Genomic DNA, 21,400 nt, shown 5'->3' with positions numbered 1-21,400 from the left:
GAGCCACTGCTATATTAAAAATAACCCTAATGTCTTGAATTTATTATTCAATTGTGTTGCCATGGAAAGGGGTCTCTCAGATGGAAGGATGATAACCTTCATGCAATACAGTCCTCTTCTTCATAGCCATTGGCAGAGATAGACAGACTTGCGAGTCCGTTTACTGCCCCCTGTTGATGGGTGAAGTGTAATGCATAAGCAACAAGTCAGCAGTGCCCACATGCTGTGAATGAATTCCCTTTAAAACATGAACAGAGTGAGCTGCTACAAAGTGGAAATATCAGTTTGTTGTCACTGTGATCTCATGATGAGCAGGGTAACTTGGTTACCAAGTTACGAGAAATAAAAGAAAGGTCATTTTCATTAACCAGAAGAAATCTTCAGCTCGAAAAGAGGCAATTCAGCAATTCACATCTGTGCTGACTGTTTGTTGGAGCAACACAGTCACCTTGTAGACCAGTGTCTTCCATTGCTTCAAATTGTCCTCCATTTCTCCTTTAAAATCTGCAATGATTTCAGCTTCAGGCTCTGCCTTTGACAAAGTATTCCACTTTCCCACCAAATCATCATTGAAGGAGATGTGTCCTCACATCTCTCCCCAGTGATCAATTCTAAACGAATGATGCCTTGTTGTGGATTTCTAAACCCGAGAAAATGGTGTTCACACCAGAAAAGCTCTTCATCATTTTGATTTTACTTCTCACCGTCCTGGCTAGGCTGGGTGTGAGCTTATACAGTAAATACGATGCTGTTGGCGATTTGAATTCATCGGCGGTGGGATTTAGTATTTTTGTTCATTCAATGCGAAACTTGCTTGGGTCCAAAAATAATAATCAAGCTTTCTGCTTTTTAGTTTGGACAGTTTCTACCATCTCTTTTTGTTCAATCATTCATCATCACTAAGATGATTATGTTTGTGTCTATATACAATGGAATTTCTGTGGTATGACCTTCATTATGCTGCAGTAAGGTTATCTAATTCCATGGTCTCCACTACACTTAAGCTAAGGACTGTATTTTTTTTTAAACACTTTTCAATTCATGTCGGATTAGAATCCAGAACACGAGCATCCATCGCCGTGTCTTCATTTGACCACTCGACGTCCTTCAAGAGGCCCCATTCGACCATCTCCAACAGCAGCACCTCCTCTTCCAGCAGTCAGTCATCATCTTCCATACTGGGAACTCTTAACCTTCACATGTACTCAAGTCCAACGCATTCCAATCCTCATTGGACACCTTTCAACCAATGGTCATATGACATTGGAACCTGCATCGAAGAAGACGAAGTGGAGCAAGAGATTGGAAGTCAACCATCAATGAGTAAGTCTTTCCAAGTGTTGAATCATCTGCTTGGTTGAACCTCTGACGTCTCATGAAATCCCATCCATGTTTAATTTGACATATATCGATTTTAGACATCAAGTCTAATTTGTAATGGAATTGCATTGCATTGTTCAATATTTGACATGTTTCTGCAAAATAGCAAGAATCTCTATTGTCACAGTTTGTAGTGAGCTGGGGAAGAAATTAGACAATTGTATGATTGTGAACAGCAAGTCATAAAACTGACTTGAAAAAGAAAGAGCTCTCAATATTGTGGACTGGAGTTTGAGTCAGAAGAATGCTGGGATCTGGAGAATGGTGAGAGCTGGGGTGAGAGTGGGAACTGGTTTGTAGAGAAGATTGAAGGCCTGAAAGATCAGTGGTAGGCAGTGAACTGAGGGGGTAGAGGCTTGGGAAGATGAGCTTTTGGAAGTCAGGGAGATTGGAGACAGGGGTGATGGAGTGATGTGTGTGCAGGAGGTTGAGGGCTTCATAGGGAAGTTTGGGATGGGCAGAGAGCTCAGAGAATTTGGGGGTCAGTATTAGATTGTTGAGGAGGGGATTGTTAGTTGATGAGGCTGACATGTGGAATCCAGCAGCTAAGTGGTAAAGCTCTTAGACCCAGTAGCCATCAGCAACCCGGGAAGCTAGGTCAGTCACAGCGCAGTTTGAAATTGTGGATCAAGCTAATTCTGCCTGTGTCATTATAATAATTAAACTGCAACCTGCCTCTCAGGAGCACATTGTTACCCCTCAAGCCCTTGATCCCCCAACCCCATTAATCACAGTAGACTGTTTCTGGTCAAGACTCAGTCGTAATAACTGTTTAACCTTCAATTTGACTGAAACCAGCCCCGTATTGGGATTAGCCTTCCTCCTGTATGTCAATCAAAGCAATTCTCTAAATCTTGCTCAGCATGGTTACAATTAATGAATGCTGTGAATTCTGGATGAGTTATGGCAGATGTATGGTTAAGATAAAAATAATAAGAAAAGAACAGCTTTGATCATTCATGACCTCAGAATGTTCAAATCTCAGGATGTAGGCTTGCAGTAAAGTCACTGTTGCGATGTGGAAAATTCATCCTGTATTTCAGTATAAAATCCCATTATTGATTTGTGGAGTAGAACAATTGCTTTTTGAATTGGTGATACAAAACTTTAAAAAACCGAAGAAAATGAGTTTAAAAACTTCTGACAGTTGCAAAAGAAATTATATTCATATCATGTTCCCATCTCGAAACCCCTCCACATCCTGCACTGTTTGTTATTGACAATTGTCTTGAGCGCATGGTATCAAACCCAATGGGATTGCAAATTTTTTTTTTGTCCCAGTCACAGAGAGTTCGGAGACCTCTTCACAATGTACTTCAGCGGAGAGCGTCAGTGGCTCAACTCTCAACTGTGTGTCCCAGCTTTCCTCAGAGACATTTCCTGACGACACTTCACATCCTGACTCTAAGACATCATGTCATTATGTTTCCCTAAATCCTTCCCCACGGCTGCAAAGGGCTAAGCCAGTAAAGAACCAGTACATCACAGCAGTAAGTATGTGTGCTTTGACTTATGTAGGGTACATGTGGAAGAATTGCAACAACCACAATTCACGCACTAGTCCTGCGATACAAGCAATGCTTTTAAATACTCATAATTTAAATTCAGCTTTCCGCACACTACCATTCTACTCTCTACAATGAATGGGGCTCTCTGGTGAATCAGGAATATTTGGCAATGTTAGAAGTGATGGATACAAAGACATTGGAAAGGAATTCTAAGTAAAGGTTAACTAAAACAAAGGAAGCATTCCTTCCTTACAAATTCCAGCTGAATTATATCAGGATCATTGCCAATTTGCTTCGGGCAGAACAGTGCAGTTGTTGACTGGACTTTTGGAAAATAACTGCTTCCTTTCTCCACCTCATGATCAGGATAAATTCCAATCTGTAATTAATTCTAATTACCTGCAAAACAAATTTCAGAACTCAAGCTCAGATCCCAGCTCCTGGGTGTTTATTAGACTTGGCAAAACGGGACAGTTTTGAACTAAGTGGAAAGTGACATCATTGTTTGAAAACAAAAGTTGCCAATTTTAGTTTTAAGCTGCTCACCATCCTGTCTTGGAAATATACTGCGGTCCTTCCCTGTCACAAGGTCACAATCCTTGAACTCCTTCCTAAGCATTTTGGGTGTACTAACGTCATGTGGGCTTTAAGATTCAAGAACGTAGCTCATTACCACCTTCTCAAGGGCAATTAGTTATGAACAATAAATGCTATCCCAGCAAGTGAAGCTCACATCCGCTGAATGATGGATGATAAACATCAAGGACAGAAACTTGTTTTCTGATGCATCTATAAGGTGGTCTTCCTGCCACCCTCCCTCAAACCCCCTTCCAACCTGTCCAAAATGGCTTGGAGAGGGTGGACGCTAGGAAATTGTTTCCGTTAGGCGAGGAGACTAGGACCCATGGACATAGCCTTGAATTAGAGGGGGTAAATTCAGAACAGAAATGTGGAGACATTTCTTCAGCCAGAGAGTGGTGGGCCTGTGGAATTCATTGCCACAGAGTGCAGTGGAGGCTGGGACGCTAAATGTCTTCAAGGCAGAAATTGATAAATTCTTGATGTCACAAGGAATTAAGGGCTACGGGGAGAATGCGGGTAAGTGGAGTTGAAATGCCCATCAGCCATGATTGAATGGTGGATTGGCCTTACTTCCGCTCCTATGTCTTATAGTCTTATGGTCTTAAATGTTGTTGGGGGAAAAGCAAGGCCTCAGGAAATCCACTGAGCTTTGTCCCAGTGAGATCACTAATGTGGCCAGTTTTGAGGCTGATCCAAGGCATTCAAGAGCAGTGGGGGAGCCCAATGGGTCACCTTGCTTATGCCTTGGTCAGGGAAATGGGGGCACTTAACTCAAGGGGCTCATTCAACATAAGACATTCTTCCCATCATGCTACACCTCTCCAAGGTGCTCCCTCCCTCCCCAGATTCTCCATCAAGATGCTCAAACTTTGTCTCCATCCTCCTGGGCCTCACCTCTCCTCCATACTGTCGGATGCCACGCACTCCTTATCACAGTTAGCTGAGCTTGCACTGCAGAGCTTAGAAACTTGGTGCTGCTTATAGTCCCAGTCTTGGTCACTGCTGCCACTGGACACCTAAGTGTGAAACTTGTGAGGAGAAACATTAAGATATTTAGTAAGAGGTACCCAGAATCTGAACAGCATGTGCTGTTAAAACAATGGATTCCTTTAGTTTCTTCTAGAATCCATCTATGGGTGTATTGTCATCTTAAGTAAACAAGCTCTGCAGTACAATTTCCAATGTACAACAGTGATTGAAGGACAGAAGGCTCATCTTAAGCCAATTAATGTTCCTTGGAGCATCAAATGGCTGTATGGCTGCTTTGGTCAGAGGTGATCAATTCTCCACCAACACTTCAGGCAGTGATGGACGGGAGACACCATCATTCAAAAGCCTTGCTCTAAAGAGCATTTTCCTCTTTCTTATTTTCCTCCTCATTTTTCTTCCCCTTTGTCTCATTCTCTAAGTCTCTTTCCTTTTTAACCTTGTTTGCCTGTTCCTCCTTTTTTCTTGTTTTCTCTTCTTCTTGGACTTCATCGCTTGCTTTTCTCCTTCTTCCTTGGTGTTTCAATCTGTTTCTATTCTTTGTTTTCCTTCTCTTTCAGTTTATCCATTGACTAAATGCTCTGCCTCATTCTTTTTCTCTTCATCTACCTTTTCAAATTCCCCTTTTTTTTTAAACCACTTTTTGACTTTTTATGTGTCATTGGACATGGTAAAATGTTTAGTCAAGCAAAAATTTGAAAGGTACTCTTTCCCATTTGATCCTATTATCCCAAATCCTGGTGGCCTGCCTGTTCTCGCTCCTGGAATCCCTGTAGTGCAGAAAGAGGCCATTGAGCCCATCGAGTCTGCATTAACACTCTGAAGAGCATCCTGCCTAGACCCATTTCATCTCTGTGACCCCACACTTACCAAGGCTGCATATTCTTGGACACTACAGGGAAATTTATCCACCTAACATGTACATCTTTGAACTGAGTGAGGAAACCGGAGCACCTGGCAGAAACCCATGCAGACATGGGGAGAACATGCGCACTGTGCACAGTCGGGCAAACAAGGCTGGAATCAAACCTCGGTTCCTGGTGCAATGAGGCATCAGTGCTAATTACTGAGCCACCGTGCTGTCCGTGGTCTACAATACTATGAGCTGGTTGAAATGTGTTAACGTTTAAGAACACATGCACTGTTTGATATTGCTCTGTGTTGTTCAGCTCTATCCCATCAGTGGGGCAAGTGTTTGCTCTGAGCATCTACTCGGTAGTGATTTTAATTTGGTTCCTTTCCTTCACTGTCTTGGCAGAGTAACCCCTCACATGTAACAATTGGCCTCTCAACACTGGTTTGAATTGCAAGTATTTGCAGAGATAGTTCAGTAAGTAACTAGTCTTTATAAATTAAAACCTCGTGAAGGATTAATCAGACTAATAATTTAAACAGGGATTAGTGGTGATTTAACTAAACAAGTCGTTAACAGGAACAATAACAGGTGATTAGCATGTTTTGAATGGTGCTATTAATCACGGTGCTTTATTGTGGCTGGTAGCTATTAACTATTAACAGTATTTTGTCTGTATAGGTGATTGGGGTCACTGGTATAATCTGAAATTATCTTCCTTTTGATATAGCTATCTTTATCTGGCAGCATCAAATGTTTAATTTTGTTGATATAAATACCTTTAAGTAATTTAGATTTAAGAATAAGATCATTTCTGAAATTTTAAGATTCACTTGATAAATGAAAAAGAAGCAAAGAAATTATTCGAAAGCTTTATAATTGATTGTGGTAATAACGTAAGCGAGTTTCAGTCAAAAACTTCTGTTCAATAGTGAGTGACACACGTTGGGAATCACATCAGGACGTTGAAATGGAGGTTGACTACAAACATAGAAAGGATGAGGAAAACCAAAAGAATTGCAGATACTGGAAATCAGAAACAAAAACAGAAATTGCTGGTAAATCTGTGGAGTGTAATCAGAGTTAACGTTTCAGGTCCAATGACCCTTCCTCAACTGATGCTATGGCAGTTCTGAGGAAGGGTCACTCAACTCAAAACATTAACTCCTGGTTTCTCTCTACCGATGCTGCCAGACGTGCTGAGCTTTTCCAGCAATTTCAGTTTTGGTTTGAGAAAGAATGAGGAGTTTGAGTTTTCTTTGGAGTCCAGAGAAGCTGAAATTCTGATCCTTAGAGTAAAGAGGATAATGAGAAAATTTAATAGAAGTGTTCACTTACATTAGGAGTTTAGATGCATTGATGAGCAGAAATAGTTTTCAGAGGCAGGGAAATCATTAACCAGAGCATATGCCACATTCAAAATAATTGACAAAAAGGTGAAACAAGGATTTTTTTTTAATGCAATGTGTTATTGAGAACTGGAATGCACCAAGTGAAATCTTCCAAAGAGAATTGAGTTATACCTGATAAAATATTATAGGACTGTGGAGAGAGCAGGGGAGTGGGATGAATTATATAATTACTTCAAATAACTGAATGAGTTGCAATGGATCGTAGAATCCCTACAGTGTGGAAACAGGTCCTTCGGCCCAACAAGTCCACACCGACACTCCGAAGAAGAACCCACCCAGACCCATTCCCTGCCCCTATCATCCTATATTTACCGCTGACCAATGCACCTAACCTACACATCCCTGAACACTGTGGGCAATTTAGCATGGCCAATTCACCTAACCTGCATTGTGGAAGGAAACCAGAGCATCTGGACTTTAGATGTCTCCCAAGCAGACACGGGGAGAATGTGCAAACTCCACACAGAGAGTCGCCCAAGGCTGGAATCGAACCCAGGTCCCTGGCGCGATGAAACCTCTGAGCCACTAAGAGTCATATCAGACTTGAAGTGTTAACCCTGTTCCCTGTCTTCACAAATGCTGCCAGACCTACTGAGTTTCTCCAACATCTTCTGTGTTCGTCAAAGAAGCAACTTTACCAGACACAAAATATTTTCATAAATTAGTTACTTTAAACTATACTTTCAATAAAATCATCCAACTCGTGTTTTCCTCCTTTTTTGGCACTTTCGTATGATGTTTGTTGCCTTTTAATTGTCAACCCTTTCTTTGTTTTTTTTGGTCAAATTTATTCAATCCATTTTTATTGTCACAAATTCCAACTGCTGCAATTTTTTATTTCTCAGTGAGAGACAAGTGTAATGTAAAATATGTCAGAATTATCTATCTCTACAGTTGTTTGGTAGGAAGTTTGTTTCTGTGATAAATTGCTCTTTATCTGATGACGTGCATGCACAATCAGATTCTGATTAGTCACTTGTGTACATTTATTATGGATAACTAGCACTTATTGTTTTTGTTTTGTTACTTTTACATTAGATTTTCCTTCCCATTGTTCATACCTAACCACAAACAACAGCAATCAAAGCTCTGGTATTTATTTCTGGAAGAATTAATTTTAAGAACAGAAAATTGGTTTAAATGGTATAGAACCTTAGTTAGACCGCACTGGAGTAATGTGGACAATGATCTCCATTTTATCAGAACTTTTTAGGAGGAGGGTGCAACAAAGATTTACAAGAATGATGCCAAAATTGAGAGATTGTAACTATCAGGAAAGTTTAGTGTTCTCTTCTCTAGAAAAGAGAAGTTTGAGGGATTATGAAGTAGTTTTGCTAAGATAGATGCAGAGAATATCTTTCTCCTTCTGGGCAATGTAAAACCAAAGACCATAAATAGAAAATAGTTATTAATAAACCTGAAAGACAATCAGGGAAACCACCTTTTTGATGTAAGTTACCTACAAGAAGTAATAGTTGAGGCCTGTAATGAATAATGCTAGGATGCTGGATGTTAACACTAGATAAGCAAAGGCTAGGTAAACACATTAAGAAAAAAATAATAGAAAGGTAGGTATATTGATGGGTTGGGTGGAATAACATTGGCAGAATCACATGTGGAGCATAAACATTGATATATTTGGGTTGAATGGCCTGTTTCCTTGATATAAATTTGATTATCGAGCAAACATTTTACATTAAAATATGTTCTAGCTGACAAGTTATTGGGCAAATGGAGAAGAAGAGAGGATAAAGAGCTTACACTCCCAATAGAGGCATCTTAAAGGAAATAATTAAACTGAATGCAAGGCTTTTTTTCTCTGTTTGTTCCTCTTCCCAAAGACTTTAGTCCCAGATCCTCCTTCATGTTGGAATGAGAGTCATATCCAAGGGTGTCGTATGGACTTGATTTGCATATATAAGGATCCTGCTGGCCTCTGATGGGAATGATTCCCTTCAGTGGATGGCACAAATGACGAGGTTTCTTCTTCTATTTTAACCCAGAATGCTAGCTTTCTGAGAATTATAATTCCCTCCTCTTAACTTCGAATGGTTGCTAAGCTAAGAAGCTTGCAAGATTACAAAGAAAAGTTGAAATTACAATTCAATTTATGATTTATTCAGGACTTTTCTGTAACATCTATATCACAACACAGTCCCACTCAAAGGGACATAATGTAAAATTCAGGCTAGGCCATTCAGGAATGCTGCCAGGAGACATTTCCTCATTTACAGGGTGCTGGAAATCTGGAATACTCTCTTCCCAGAGTGCAATGGTTGCTTGATATCATTTGGAAATTTCATGGCTGTGATTAATAGATATTAGTGAGGCAAATGAACTATACAGTATGGATCCAAAGTGGGTTACTTGGGGTTGACATTTTAATAAGCCATGACCAAAATTGATTGGCAGACATACTCGAGGGACTGAATAACCTTCTCCGGTTTTAAAAAAAAACAAAGAACTGCAGAAGCTGGAAATCAGAAATTGAGGAATACCTCAGCAGGTCTGGCAGCATCGGTAGGGAGAAAACAGAGTCAATATTTTAGTACCAGTGACCCTCCTTCAGAACTGGGAGTTCTTCAAGGGGAAATGGGAGAACTTCTGAAGAAAGATCACTGAACCTGAAACGTTAACTCTGATTTCTCTCCACAGATACTGCCAGGCCTGCTGAGCTTTTTCATTAGCGTCTGATTTTTTTCAAAAGCCTTCTCCTGTTCCGTGGCTGCATTGCAATATTTTTGAGGCAGGAAGTGCTCCAGTTGAATTGTTTGTACATTTCTTCATTTCTGTTAAGTCATTATATCTTGTTTTACCAGCTCTGAACAAAATGTGTCATGGACCTTCTTACCGACCCAGTGAAGAAGTTAGATTCAACTCCAAGGTATTGGTGCCCTTGAACTGCTCTCTCTTGTTTTGATGGGGGTCATTCAGCCACCATATGCACGAACAGAAATTGTCACTTGGAAATCCAAAATAGGATGGATAAAGGAGGGCAGAAGCACTCACCTGACTGACAAGGAGACTGCATTTGCGTGACATTCCACCTGATATTGAAAGTGGACATTAGTGACAAACTAAATGAGAAGTAATGATAGTGTATGTACATACATTTAATAATGGTTGGTGTTTATTTTTACAGCTCACCTTTAATTTTTTGTACTGCATTCTGTAAATAACAAGGTGCCTTCTCTGCATGACATATTTTCTTGTGGAATGCGTGGGGTTGTAGCTTTGAAACTGCAAAATTGTAAATGTAGATTAAGTCTTCACTGCAGCTAGTGTACAAATCAAATTGTGTAGCAGCATCTATATTTGTAAATATTTATTTTTATTGCTAGTTTTTTTTTCCTCCCAAAATTATGTCTATTATATCTATATCCTTCTTGGGTATCAAGAATAATGTGATCAAGAGAGATGATTTAAAATTTCACTCTTTTATATGTTGTGTTTGTCTCAGTAGGAGATTGATGTTGCATTGTTGAATTGAGCCAATTATATTTTGTACACTTTTGACTGGAGATGGCTGCAATGAAGTTTCTTTCAATAGCAGTTACCTCCATTATAATCAAATCTGACCATCTTAAGAGGTCAGATACCAACATTTATTCAATGAGCCAGGACGCAAGCTACAAATATTTTGTGAATGTTATAAATATCTTATTTGCTTCTTTTCCATTTTCTAATGACTTACCATAAATGTCTTTGCGTGTTTATGTGCTAAGTCTCCAATGCCATCAAAAACCTTGAACCATTTGCTTTCATTATATTCTGACAAAAGATCTACCCATTTATATATATTTAATCATATACAACTGATAGAAATTAAAAAAGTGAGCAAATTCAATCAAGTGACCAGGCAAATACTGTCTTCTGCAATCTCAACATCAATTTTATGCCTTCATGTTTTTACCAAATAAAATTAATTTCTGCCTTTCAGTTAAGTTTCTTGACTATATTGCTTACATACCGTCTTGGCTCACAGTATTTCTGCCTTGCCATGCTGCTTAGCACAGACCAAAGTCTGAAGTCCTGTCATGGTCGTCACTAGTCATCAATCAAGAGGGTAGACCTGTTGCTGTATGGAATTAAGTTTTATTCATCTCCTGCCAACAGCCATATGTCAGCAGCCCATGTGGTATACAGCATGCGTGTTAACTAAATGGCAATGTTTCAAAGATGAAGGGGAATGGTCCTCAATCATGTCACTGTCGGCATCTGATATCGGTTCATGGTCAGTCATCCACTTGAGGTTGTCAGGGTCAGGGGTCTGTTTCACTACAGTACTGAGTACAGAATGGCCACTGTCAGTCCAGTCACCCATCAGGTGGAGTTGTCTGCTCATGTCGGTTAGTGATGTGGGCCACAGTCAGCCGCTGGGGTAAGCAGAATTGAAGATAAAGGATGTTATCAGGCCACTGATGTAGTACAGAATTTGGCAAGTTCAAAGATGAGGATGCAAGTTACCAACCTGTGATGCATGGGGAAAGGATGGGCAAGTTAGAAATTTGACAACTGAGGGAGGTGAGAGTGTATGAGAGGATATGGCTTACTGTGGGAGGTGGGATTATCAGTGGTCACCACCACTGTGGTCTTGATGGGAAGACTATGTTTCCCAATAGTGGACAGGATAAAACTGGATGGGGATGGTCTTGTGAGAGTAAGGATGAGAGCTGAAATTATAGGTGGAGTGTGGGAATGTGTGGGTGGATCAGGTTGTGATGAGCTGAACAAGGAGTACTGGAAAGAAAGGAACGTGAAAGTTCCAAGAAGTCCCTTGGTACCAGGCTGAGCCTGTGGTGATTCACGGTGCCTACTGCTACATGAGTTTCCCATCATATTCACAATCCAACATGTGAAGTGCACATAGAAAATGGCTACAATCACACTTAGAGCAAATGGAGTCTTTTTTCTTTCTGTTCCAAAACACAAGCTTTACTTGTGTACAATGGGAGACCCTCCAAGGGGTAATAGCATCTATTATAGAATCCCTACAATGGAGGGAGAGGCCATTTGCTCCATCAAGTATGCACTGATCCTCCAAAGAGCACCCTACCCTATTCACATAACCCAACATTTACCATCGTTAACCCACCTAGCCTGCATGCAACAGGGCAATTTAGCATTGCCAATATAACCTGCACAACTTTGGAATGTGGGAGGAAGCCAGAACACCAGGAGGAAACCCATGCAGACACAGGTAGAATGTACAAACTCCATACAGACTATAGCCAAAGGCTGAAATTGAACCGGATCTCTACTACTGTGAGGAAGCAGTGCTAACTACTGAGCCGCCATGCGTAAATCTCATTGAATAGAATCCCTACAGTGTGGAAACAGGCCCTTCGGCCCAACAAGCCCACACCAACCCTCCGAACAGTATCCCACCCAGACCCATTCCCCTACGCTATTACTCTACATTTACCCCTCACTAATGCACCTAACCGACATGTCCCGGAACACTATGGGCAATTTAGCGTGGCCAATTCACCTAGCCTGCGCGTGTTGGATTGTGGGAGGAAACCAGAGCAAACCCGAGGAGAATGAGCAAACTCCATACTGTTAATTGCCCGAGGCTGGAATTGAACCCAGTTTCCGGGCGCTGTGAGGCAGCAATGCTAACCACTGAGCCACCATGCCATCACTTGCAAAGCACACATTTAAATCTGTATTCAGAACACTGTGCAAGTGAGAGTGGGGTGCAAATGCTGGTCACAAGCAATTTTAACCCTATTGTTGTTGCAGATTTCTACGAAGCAGTAATACTCCGAGGGACCACAACAGTGACACTTTAGGGCCACAAAGCACAATAATATTGCAAGATCTCACAAGCTGTACAGAACTGATTCCCTCTCACCTTGAACTGTAGGTGTTCTGCAACATGCTGTTACATGCAATGATGCCTTTCTTGGGTTTTGTGAGTCTTAGAGTACAAGATCATAGCAATCATGCAACACTTATAGTCTCCTACTGTCTCTTTGCAACATGAATAGGAAGGATTTGGAGGGATACGGGCCAAGTGCTGGCAAATGGGACTAGATTAGGTTGGGATATCTGGCTGGCATGGACAAGTTGGACTGAAGGGTCTGTTTCCATGCTGTACATCTTTTGGACTCTATGACTAGTGCTGCATTCAGTGGAATAAGGTCTAATGTCAGAGTGCATTATGCAGGCATTCTGATTCCTTTGTTGCTGAACTCCTCCATGTCCCAGTGCATGGAGGATTGTGTTAAGCCATAATTTGTGGGTGATGCAAATATTGCCAACTATTATTGCAAGGACCTGTTCTGTTTCTGCTCTGAGCACAGCTTCATTATGTGTGACTGGTGGATCCAACCACATTCGGGGCTTAATGTCACTATTGCTGTGATGCAGTGAAGGGGCGGAGAAAGAGAACAGGAACATATGTGCCAGCAAGTCCAAGACCTGCAGCAATCTCCAGTGGATCTAGAACATCTTTCCCATGAAGTGGCCTCCAAATCTGGGGCCAAAGTCTTTTGTCCTTGATGCCATTTTCTCTGGATGAGTGATGTACAGTGTTGGTGCAGGCTGAGGATGGCTGGATGCATGATGCATTGAGAGGGCCATATCATAGTGTGGTCGTTTGAAATATAAAAGGGTTCAATTGTATGTGCTTGGCTTAGTGCTTAAATAGTGATAAATGTAGGAATGTGCAGTTGTGTGCGTAATGAATAATCAGCCATTCCATCTACTTGCCCTACGAAGCATTGGTTTTGTGGTGTCCCACTATGGGAATGGTTAAAGGGCACCACCGGACTGCCATTTCATGGATGGTGCAGGGCTGGGTTCCCACAATAGTCCTGGTATCAGGAATCCCAGCAGTGGTGAGAACCTCTGCTTATGGTGATTGGGAAAATTGTATGAACCACAGGGGCATGGGGCATGGTTAATGAGGTGACACTCAGATGATACCGTAAGAAAACTCACTAAGCTTCACAGAGAAATTTTCCCAAAATAAAAAGACCTTCCATGAAAGTCTCCAAAACTGACCCTGAAGTTAATTCCTGGTAAATTTAGTCCTCCAGACAGAATCTGGTGGAAGTGACAGCTGGATTCAACTAATGGCTAGACACTCGTAACTCCCTGTGTCGTCTCTTTTCAAGAGGCCTCACCTTGTCTTGTGCCATTCAGGCAGTTGACAGGCCAATGTTGAGCCTGTCCCCAGGATCAAGGCTCCGAGACATCATTAGAGACCAGCAACTTCCTCAGCAGCACCAGCAACGTGGCAGTGGATGCTGCTGGTATCACACCTGCGTCAGGCCTTCATTTTGAGGAATAGTCAGACATTGGTGAGTGATGAAGTGGGTCTGCAGAGAGCTTGAGGATAGGCCTCAACAACAAGGGCAGAGGCAACATTTAAGAGCACTCCATTTCCCTTGTCTCTTAATCCCCCTACGTTCCAATTTGGAGTCATAATGAAACATGACAGGGTCCTTATCTGGAGTGATCTTTGTCTAACACATTGTTTTGTTTACAATTATATTTGTGGCCAACATCATCGCTAAATGGAGCACATCTGCTCATGCACAAAATCATACTAATGAAAACTCTTCAAATCAGTCTGGGTTTTGATATTGCCAACTCCGACGTCAGCCTTCAATTTGACTTCTAACAATTTTCTGTCTCCAACCAATGTGCACCCAGAAATGTTTTATGAACAGCCAGGTGTACTGCCTCCATGCTCATCAACACCAAATGGCATCTCAGTCATGATCCATGGGAACCAGCTATGTACACACCTCATCCACGGACATTGACATTCAGCATGTGCCAATTCCGCATGGCATTTCTGTGATCCACCAGTGGGCCAGTTAGGTAGCGCAGACTTACATTGCAGAAGGTACCAGTGACAGACATTGAAAGGTTATTGTACGGACAGGTATCCAAGCTCACAGATTAAACCAGAACACCCTAATCTTCTCTCATCACTTACTTAGTGCATGCCTGAATGCTTGTAGCATCTTTGCCCTGTCTTGTATTGCCATGTCAAAATTGTTGGCTCATTGGCATTTCAGCCAGGGCAAAAGGCTATCAGTAACGCTATATTGTGCAGATGCACAGGTTGCTTGTCATCGTTGTCAGTAGGAATCTTTCTGGGATGGGGAGGACCCAGGCATCAAACACGTGTTTGTACTGGAGTGGGTACAGAGGCGACTTATCAGAATGTTGTCTGGGTTGGAGAGTTTTTATTATGAAGAAAGATTGGACAGACTGGAGTTGTTTTCCATGGAGCAGAGAAGACTAAGAGGGGACATGATTGAGATGCATGAAATCATGAGTAACACGGATAGGGTAGACAGGAAGAAATGTTTCCCCAATAACCAAGGATTAGATTTAAGGAAAGGTGTAGAAGGTTTAGAGGCGATGTAAGGGGAATTGGAGGGTATAGTATGCTATGGGAGGGGGCATTATTGGGAGTGACCACGACCATGTACTGCAAGGGGGGACATATAGAGGAGCAGGGTGGGCATAATTAAGGTGTGATTTCTGGGTTGGGGGGCAGAAAGGACAGTTGGAGCAAAGTTTAATGTGGGAGGTTTCCAGCAGGGGCTGTGATTAAAATGGGCTTTCAAGGGTGTGTGAGATAAAAGGAGGCATGAATGCTCTGAGTGGGGGTGTGAGGGGGAATACCTGACAACTAGTTGGGGCCTGGTTCCTAGTGCATCCTCTGCAAGTTGCATTCCCCACCATCATCACCTAATCTAATCTAATCTAATCTAAAGAAATGTTGGTCAAAGGAGGATTGCACCATTGCTGAACTGACATTGCCATCTCCATGATGCAGCTGTTAAACAACAGTAACTTCAAAAGGAGGTAAATGCTGCCCAACAGCACCCCATCACTTGTGGAACTTCCAACGGTGAAGTGGGCCAAGGGAAACATTGCTCTATCATGAACCATGGAGGTATACCAATGCCATACAATGGACAATGGAAGTATGGCAGTGGACTCGAGTGAATGTATTGAAAGGTAGAATGGTCGAGGGGGGTCTGGGATGAGAAGGTGGTCAGAATAACCAGACACTCCCTTTTGGATCTAATGTGCTGTTCACTCAGCTGGTGTGGACCATTCCATAAGTTGCTGTAATCAAAGCCATGGTAGAGCAGACTATCAGCTGGGGAAAGTGCACTTCCACAGTTTGGAGTGACCCTTCAATATATTTCAGACGGTATGTACTGCACCATTCTGGCTTGCTGCACTCTGCACAATTGGACCAAGCAAAATATTGATGTAATAAATGCCAAGGGGAATAGGAACAATCACCGAAGAAAGAGGACAGAGGCATTGAGTAGGACAAATCTTTGACAGAGACTACTTCAGTAGGCGTTACAGAGCAGACAGGAACTAATTGACTCCCAGTCTGGTAGATGAGAGCTGGGTGCTGAAGACCGTCACAGATTGTTGAGGTCAGGATGCGTTGTGGGTGCAAACTTCGGCTTGTACTTATTTCACTTGTATTCCCTTTTTGCTCGTGGGTGACAAAAGCTCAAGTTTGGACTTGCTGGAATGTTTGCCTGATTGTGATGTTCCCTGACAGGACAATGATAAGATACAAGTGACCACTGGGCACTCAGAGAGGGTCTTTAGATGGGATGTATCTCGGGTCAGGTAAAGTGTATGGCCTGGTGGTAAAACAGTGACTAGCCTGAGACAATGGGGTTCCATGTGTGAGGAAGGGTCAGCTATATGCTATGGACACCACGGTTTTATGGCTGCTGTGCCGTTAAGCTGCTGGTGAGGTGCAATGCTGGATTGGCAACATTTGTCGGCCCCACAGCCATCTTTTAAAGATGACACAGATGCAAGGGATGCTGGTCTTTTGGCTAACGAGTGGCAAGTTGTTCTGGGAGTGGTGTTTGTTCAGATGGGGATAGACGTGGACATGAGGGATGCTATAGGTGTGTGGTAGTGAAGAGAGTTTGATAATAGGGCAAAAAATGTCACTGGACCACATGGCAAGAATCCCTTTAAGTAACTCAATGTACACTCAGCCAATAAAAATGTATGATTCAGCCCTTCATGCATTATTCAAAATGGAGCTGAACAAGACCATAAAGTAGTTGTTGAATTCCATTGCTAAGCTGTAATGAGTCCTGCCAATCAGCAGTCTAAGACCTGACCTCAGTTGGAGACTAGAGTGAGAGAAATATGAAGATGATTGCTTCTCCAAGGGACTGGCTGTTGACTCTGTATCTGGAATGTAGTAAGTATGGATTTCAAATAAGGACATGTTTCGCTGTGATATAGACAATGCGCATATGACTGTGATTCCAAGGTTTCAAGTGTTTCAGAAACAGGAAGGGAGAAAACTAATAAGAAGCTTCAGTGTAATTAACTGCCACCCATAGCACTCTTGGCTCTGAATTCAAGGCCCAGTCCAGAGGCTCAAGCCCATAACCTAGGCTGGAGGGCTCTTGTGATGCAGTGATAGTGAACCACGCCACCTGTGTTCAAGTCTGACTTGTTCCAGAGATGTGTCTGAGCAGGTTGACTAAAATATATTCAATACAGTACGAAGGGAGTGCTGCCTTTCACATCAAATGTCAAACTGAGGGTTTGTCTGGTGTCTCAGGAAGATATAAACAATCCTGTGGCACTAAGGTGGATGACACCTGAATAACATCAGGGGAGGTCACCTGGTGTTCCTCAACCAATATCTACAGCCTACATGAATGCAAAGTCTTCACATAGTTGTATGTGGAAGTTTGCAGTGTGCAAAATTGACTGCTGCAATTCCTGCATTATAACAGCGACTGTACATTTAAAGAACTGACTGTAAAGAACTTGGGTTTGTGAAAGTCAACATATCAATAGATGCCCGGGTGCTCAGTGACATTTTCCTTACCACTGTGCCAGCAGGTCAAAGATTAAGTTCCACCAATCACAGACTTGCATCATAATGTGTCTGGAAAATGTGATTAAAAATGACTATAAATGTATGTCCAACTGAACACATTAAATTAGTTGAAGGAGTAATAGAAGGGATAGAGTAAACATGGTTGATATAATCTACTACCAGGTCCTGCATTGTCAGGAGGCAACGCACAAATGCAGTCACCACGATGCAGGAAGCAATGTTTTAGAAGGTGGGTCATCAAATTGTCTCCTTCAAAATCTTTTCCAACAGAGGACAGGCTCCCAAGGTTGGAACCCCACAGGCATTTGAGCTTGGGATAACTGCTACCAAGGCGCAGTGGGGAAAGATCACTATCAGACTCTCCTGCTGTCTCAAATGCATGTAAATATAGTCTGGTTCAAGTGTATATATTTTTATGAATAAAGTATATTTTGGAATTAAAATAGTAATTGCTGGAAACGGTCAGCAGGCCTGGCAGCTCAGGAAGGGTCACTTGACCAGAAACGTTAACTCCAATTTATTTCCACAAATGCTGCCAAATTTCTACTTTTGGTTCTAATTTACAGCATCCTCAGTTCTTTGTTTTTTTTAGGGGGCGGCAGTGATGGATCAAGAGGTTGCCTGCAAGTGGCAGCATCGTCCAGAGAATTTTAAAGATTAAAGATAAGCAGAGACCACAGTTGCCAGGCGAACCTTATGGAGGGGTAGCTCTGCAAGACACAAACACTTGAAAATGGAAGAAGAGTTGATCACTAGCCCTTAGAGCCTGCTCCGCCATTCAATGAGATCATGATTGATCTGGTTTTTAACTTCAACTCTACAATCCCCACATGTCCCCAATACTTTTTCATCCCTTTTGGTAATCAAAGATTTGGCATGTGCCACCTTTTGAGGAAGAGAATTCCAAGGACTCACAACCCTCTGAGAGATAAAAACAACATGATGAGCTGTGGCTGTAGTTGCAGACCCCTGACCATTGTGGGCTGGTGCTCGGGTGGTCAATTGATTAGCAGCTGGTTTTCAGCATCAGCAAGGGGCCAATCTGCCAATCCCATCAGGTGGGGGGATGATGCTGCTAATTCGGAGCAGAGGGTGGAGCAGATAGTTGGGAAGGAAGATGGACAGGTAGGAAGTTCAAGAGGGTGATGCCAAGTGGTTGGTGGGTCCGAAGGTGGAAGAAGAAGTGTTCTTCCTCCAGGTGTTGGGTGGCTAGAATTTGGCAGTGGAGGAGGCAGGATACCAACTTGTGGACCGATCAACCACACCACCCTGTGGCCAAACACTTCAACTTCCCCTTCCACTCCGCCAAGGACATGCAAGTCCTGGACCTCCTCCTCCACCAAATTCTAGCCACCCAATGCCTGGAGGAAGATCACCTTATCTTCCACCTTGGAACCCTCCAACCACATGTGATCAATGTCGATTTCACCAGTTTCCTCATCTCCCCTCCCCCGACCTTATCCCAGATCCAACCCTCCAACTCAGCACTGCCCTCTTGAACTGTCCTACCTGTCCATCTTCCTTCCCACCTGTCCACCCCACCTTCCCCTCCGACCTATCACCATCAAACCCCATTTTCATCTACCTATCGCATTCCTAACTACCTTACCCCCAGCCCAATCCCTTTCCATTTATCTATCAACCCCCTTGCCCCCCAGCATTCCTGATGAAGAGCTTATGCTCGAAACATCGACTCTCCTGCTCCTCAAATGCTGCCTGACCAGCTGTGCTTTTCCAACACCACACTTTTTAACTTCTGATAGGTGGATATGTAGCACCCCAATTTTCACCATCCCAACAGTCCAGCCTAAATGAAAATTGCTCAAACCTGGAACCATGACAGTGATTTGGCATGGTGGCCCATGTTGTAAGGGATTTTCACCCTGTAGGAGCATTGTGATAGTGTCACAAAGCTGCTTCTCACTGGACATAAGTAGCACAGCATGGGTGGAGCTAAAATATAAAAGAGAAACACAGAGTGAGGTGGTCAGAATCTTGAAGTCTAGACATATGAATGTTGGAAACACATGCAGAGTGGCATGTGGAGTAGATCAACCAGCATTAACTGCTGGAGTTCATGGTACAGTCTTTCAATAATGTAGCATTAAGATTCGAGCCTTGTGCAGCTCTGAATACCATGTACTGTGATACCTTTTATTTAATATGTATTAAACAGCATTATAAGGAAATCCAAGTTTAAGACCAATGTTTAACCTTGCCTTCTCCTCCATCAGTCTGTCTTGAGCCCAGGCTCACAGATAGAACATAAAACATTACAGCACAGTACAGGCCCTTTGACCCTTGCTGTTGCGCTAACCTGTGGAACCAACCTGAAGCCCATCTATCCTACACTATTCCATTTTCATCCATATGTTTATCTGATGACCATTTAAATGCCCTTAAAGTTGGCGAGTCTGTTATTTTTGCAGGCATTGCATTCCACACCTTTACTTCTCTCTGACTAAAGAAACTACCTCTGCCATTTGTCCTACTGCCATCTATTGCCCCTCAATTTAAAGCTATGTCTCCTTGTGCTAGCCAACACAATCTGAGGAAAAAGGCTCTCAATGTGCACCCTATCTTACCCTCTGATTATCTTACATGTCTCAATTAAGTCATCTCAAACTTCTTCTCTCTATTGAAGCTGTGGGAATAAAACTACACAATAAAAGAGCCAGTAGCAAATAATTACTTGGTTACTTTTTGTCCTCCTTCAAAAAAATCGTTGAAAATTTGACCCAATAAATCTGAATTTTGGAACAAGTTCAAAGTTTGTGAATTGTGCAAAGTGGGGACAGTAGTAAGAAGAGAGGAGGACTGTGCCAAAATATGGAAGAATAGCAATAAATATTCAGAATAATAGTTTACTTGACAAATAAAGATTAACAATAACTGCAAAACGACACATTTTGTAAGAAGAATAAGGAGGCTATACGCTGCTTGGAAATTATGTCTAAATGGGTCAGAGGAGCAAAGGATCAAGGTGTACAAGTATAGAAATCACTAAAAACAGTGATGCAGATTAATAAGGCATAAAAAAAGCAGGGGTTTATTTTTGGATGACTAACTTTGAATAGAGAAGTATCGTTACAATACATTTACAGCACTGAGGTCAGCTCTATTCTCCATCGGCAGTTTCATGCTTCCTTCAAAATTCTCCAAATAATCTTCCCGCTGCCCTCCCAGACATTCCGAACATTGTGCACGTTACAGTGGGCAAGGTGTTGCTTAGGCTGGTGTACCTGCCCTTTTTCCAACTAGCAAATTAATGACAGCGCAAGGCTCATTTTCGGTATGGCCTGAATTTTGGTGGAGGGTGTTCAGGAGCAGGCGACGTATTGGCGCTCAGTGGGTGGGTGCTGTTCCAGAAAATCAGAGAGATTGGTGACAGGGCAAATGCAGGGTTGCTACCTTCATGGCCTCCTTTCTCCATTGACAACCCCCTTCCTTTGAATAAGGTCTGCACATCCCCAAAGAGTGCTCCCTCCCCCTGTAGCTGCTTCGTCATGAATTTAACTCCTATCTTCTTCTCTCCCTCCTTGGGCATCATGACCCCACCTCACCTCTACAATCTGCCATGTGACCACCTTGCACTTAACTAGATCAGGAAACCAGACCTTGGGGTAGCATAGCTCAGAAATCCAGGGTGGCTGAGTGGTGAGCATTGCTGCCTCACAGCGCCAGGGACCCAGGCTCAATTCTAGCCTTGGGCAACTGTCTGTGTGGAGCTTGCATATTCACCTTGCGTCTGCATAGGTTTCCTCTGAGTGCTCTAATTTCCTCCGACAGTCCAAAGGTG

At 42.5% G+C, this 21,400-nt stretch overlaps 1 protein-coding gene across 5 annotated transcripts in view; it reads left to right on the top strand.

Moving 5' to 3' along the window:
• plekhg4b (pleckstrin homology domain containing, family G (with RhoGef domain) member 4B) overlaps nucleotides 1–10,661 on the top strand; it is a 184,260-nt gene extending 173,599 nt beyond the window's left edge. For 3 of the 5 annotated variants that reach the window (XM_043719354.2, XM_043719353.2, XM_043719352.2), the window contains exons 21-24: nucleotides 1,054–1,323; nucleotides 2,662–2,870; nucleotides 5,716–5,787; nucleotides 9,542–10,661. In XM_043719354.2, coding sequence (XP_043575289.1) covers nucleotides 1,054–1,323; nucleotides 2,662–2,870; nucleotides 5,716–5,760 — 524 coding nt within the window. In that variant the 3' untranslated portion in view covers nucleotides 5,761–5,787; nucleotides 9,542–10,661. The remainder of the gene's footprint in view (nucleotides 1–1,053; nucleotides 1,324–2,661; nucleotides 2,871–5,715; nucleotides 5,788–9,541) is intronic. The other 2 variants (XM_043719355.2, XM_043719356.2) reach the window with 2 other exon arrangements.
• The last annotated feature ends 10,739 nt before the right edge of the window (nucleotides 10,662–21,400 follow it).

Source organism: Chiloscyllium plagiosum, unplaced genomic scaffold (genome assembly GCF_037043375.1).
Source record: "Chiloscyllium plagiosum isolate Xiang-an unplaced genomic scaffold, Cpla_swu_hap1 HiC_scaffold_34, whole genome shotgun sequence".
NCBI classification, from domain to species: Eukaryota; Metazoa; Chordata; class Chondrichthyes; order Orectolobiformes; family Hemiscylliidae; genus Chiloscyllium; species Chiloscyllium plagiosum.
Note: the sequence above shows the minus strand (reverse complement) of the source record. Positions and strands in the feature narration are given on the sequence as shown.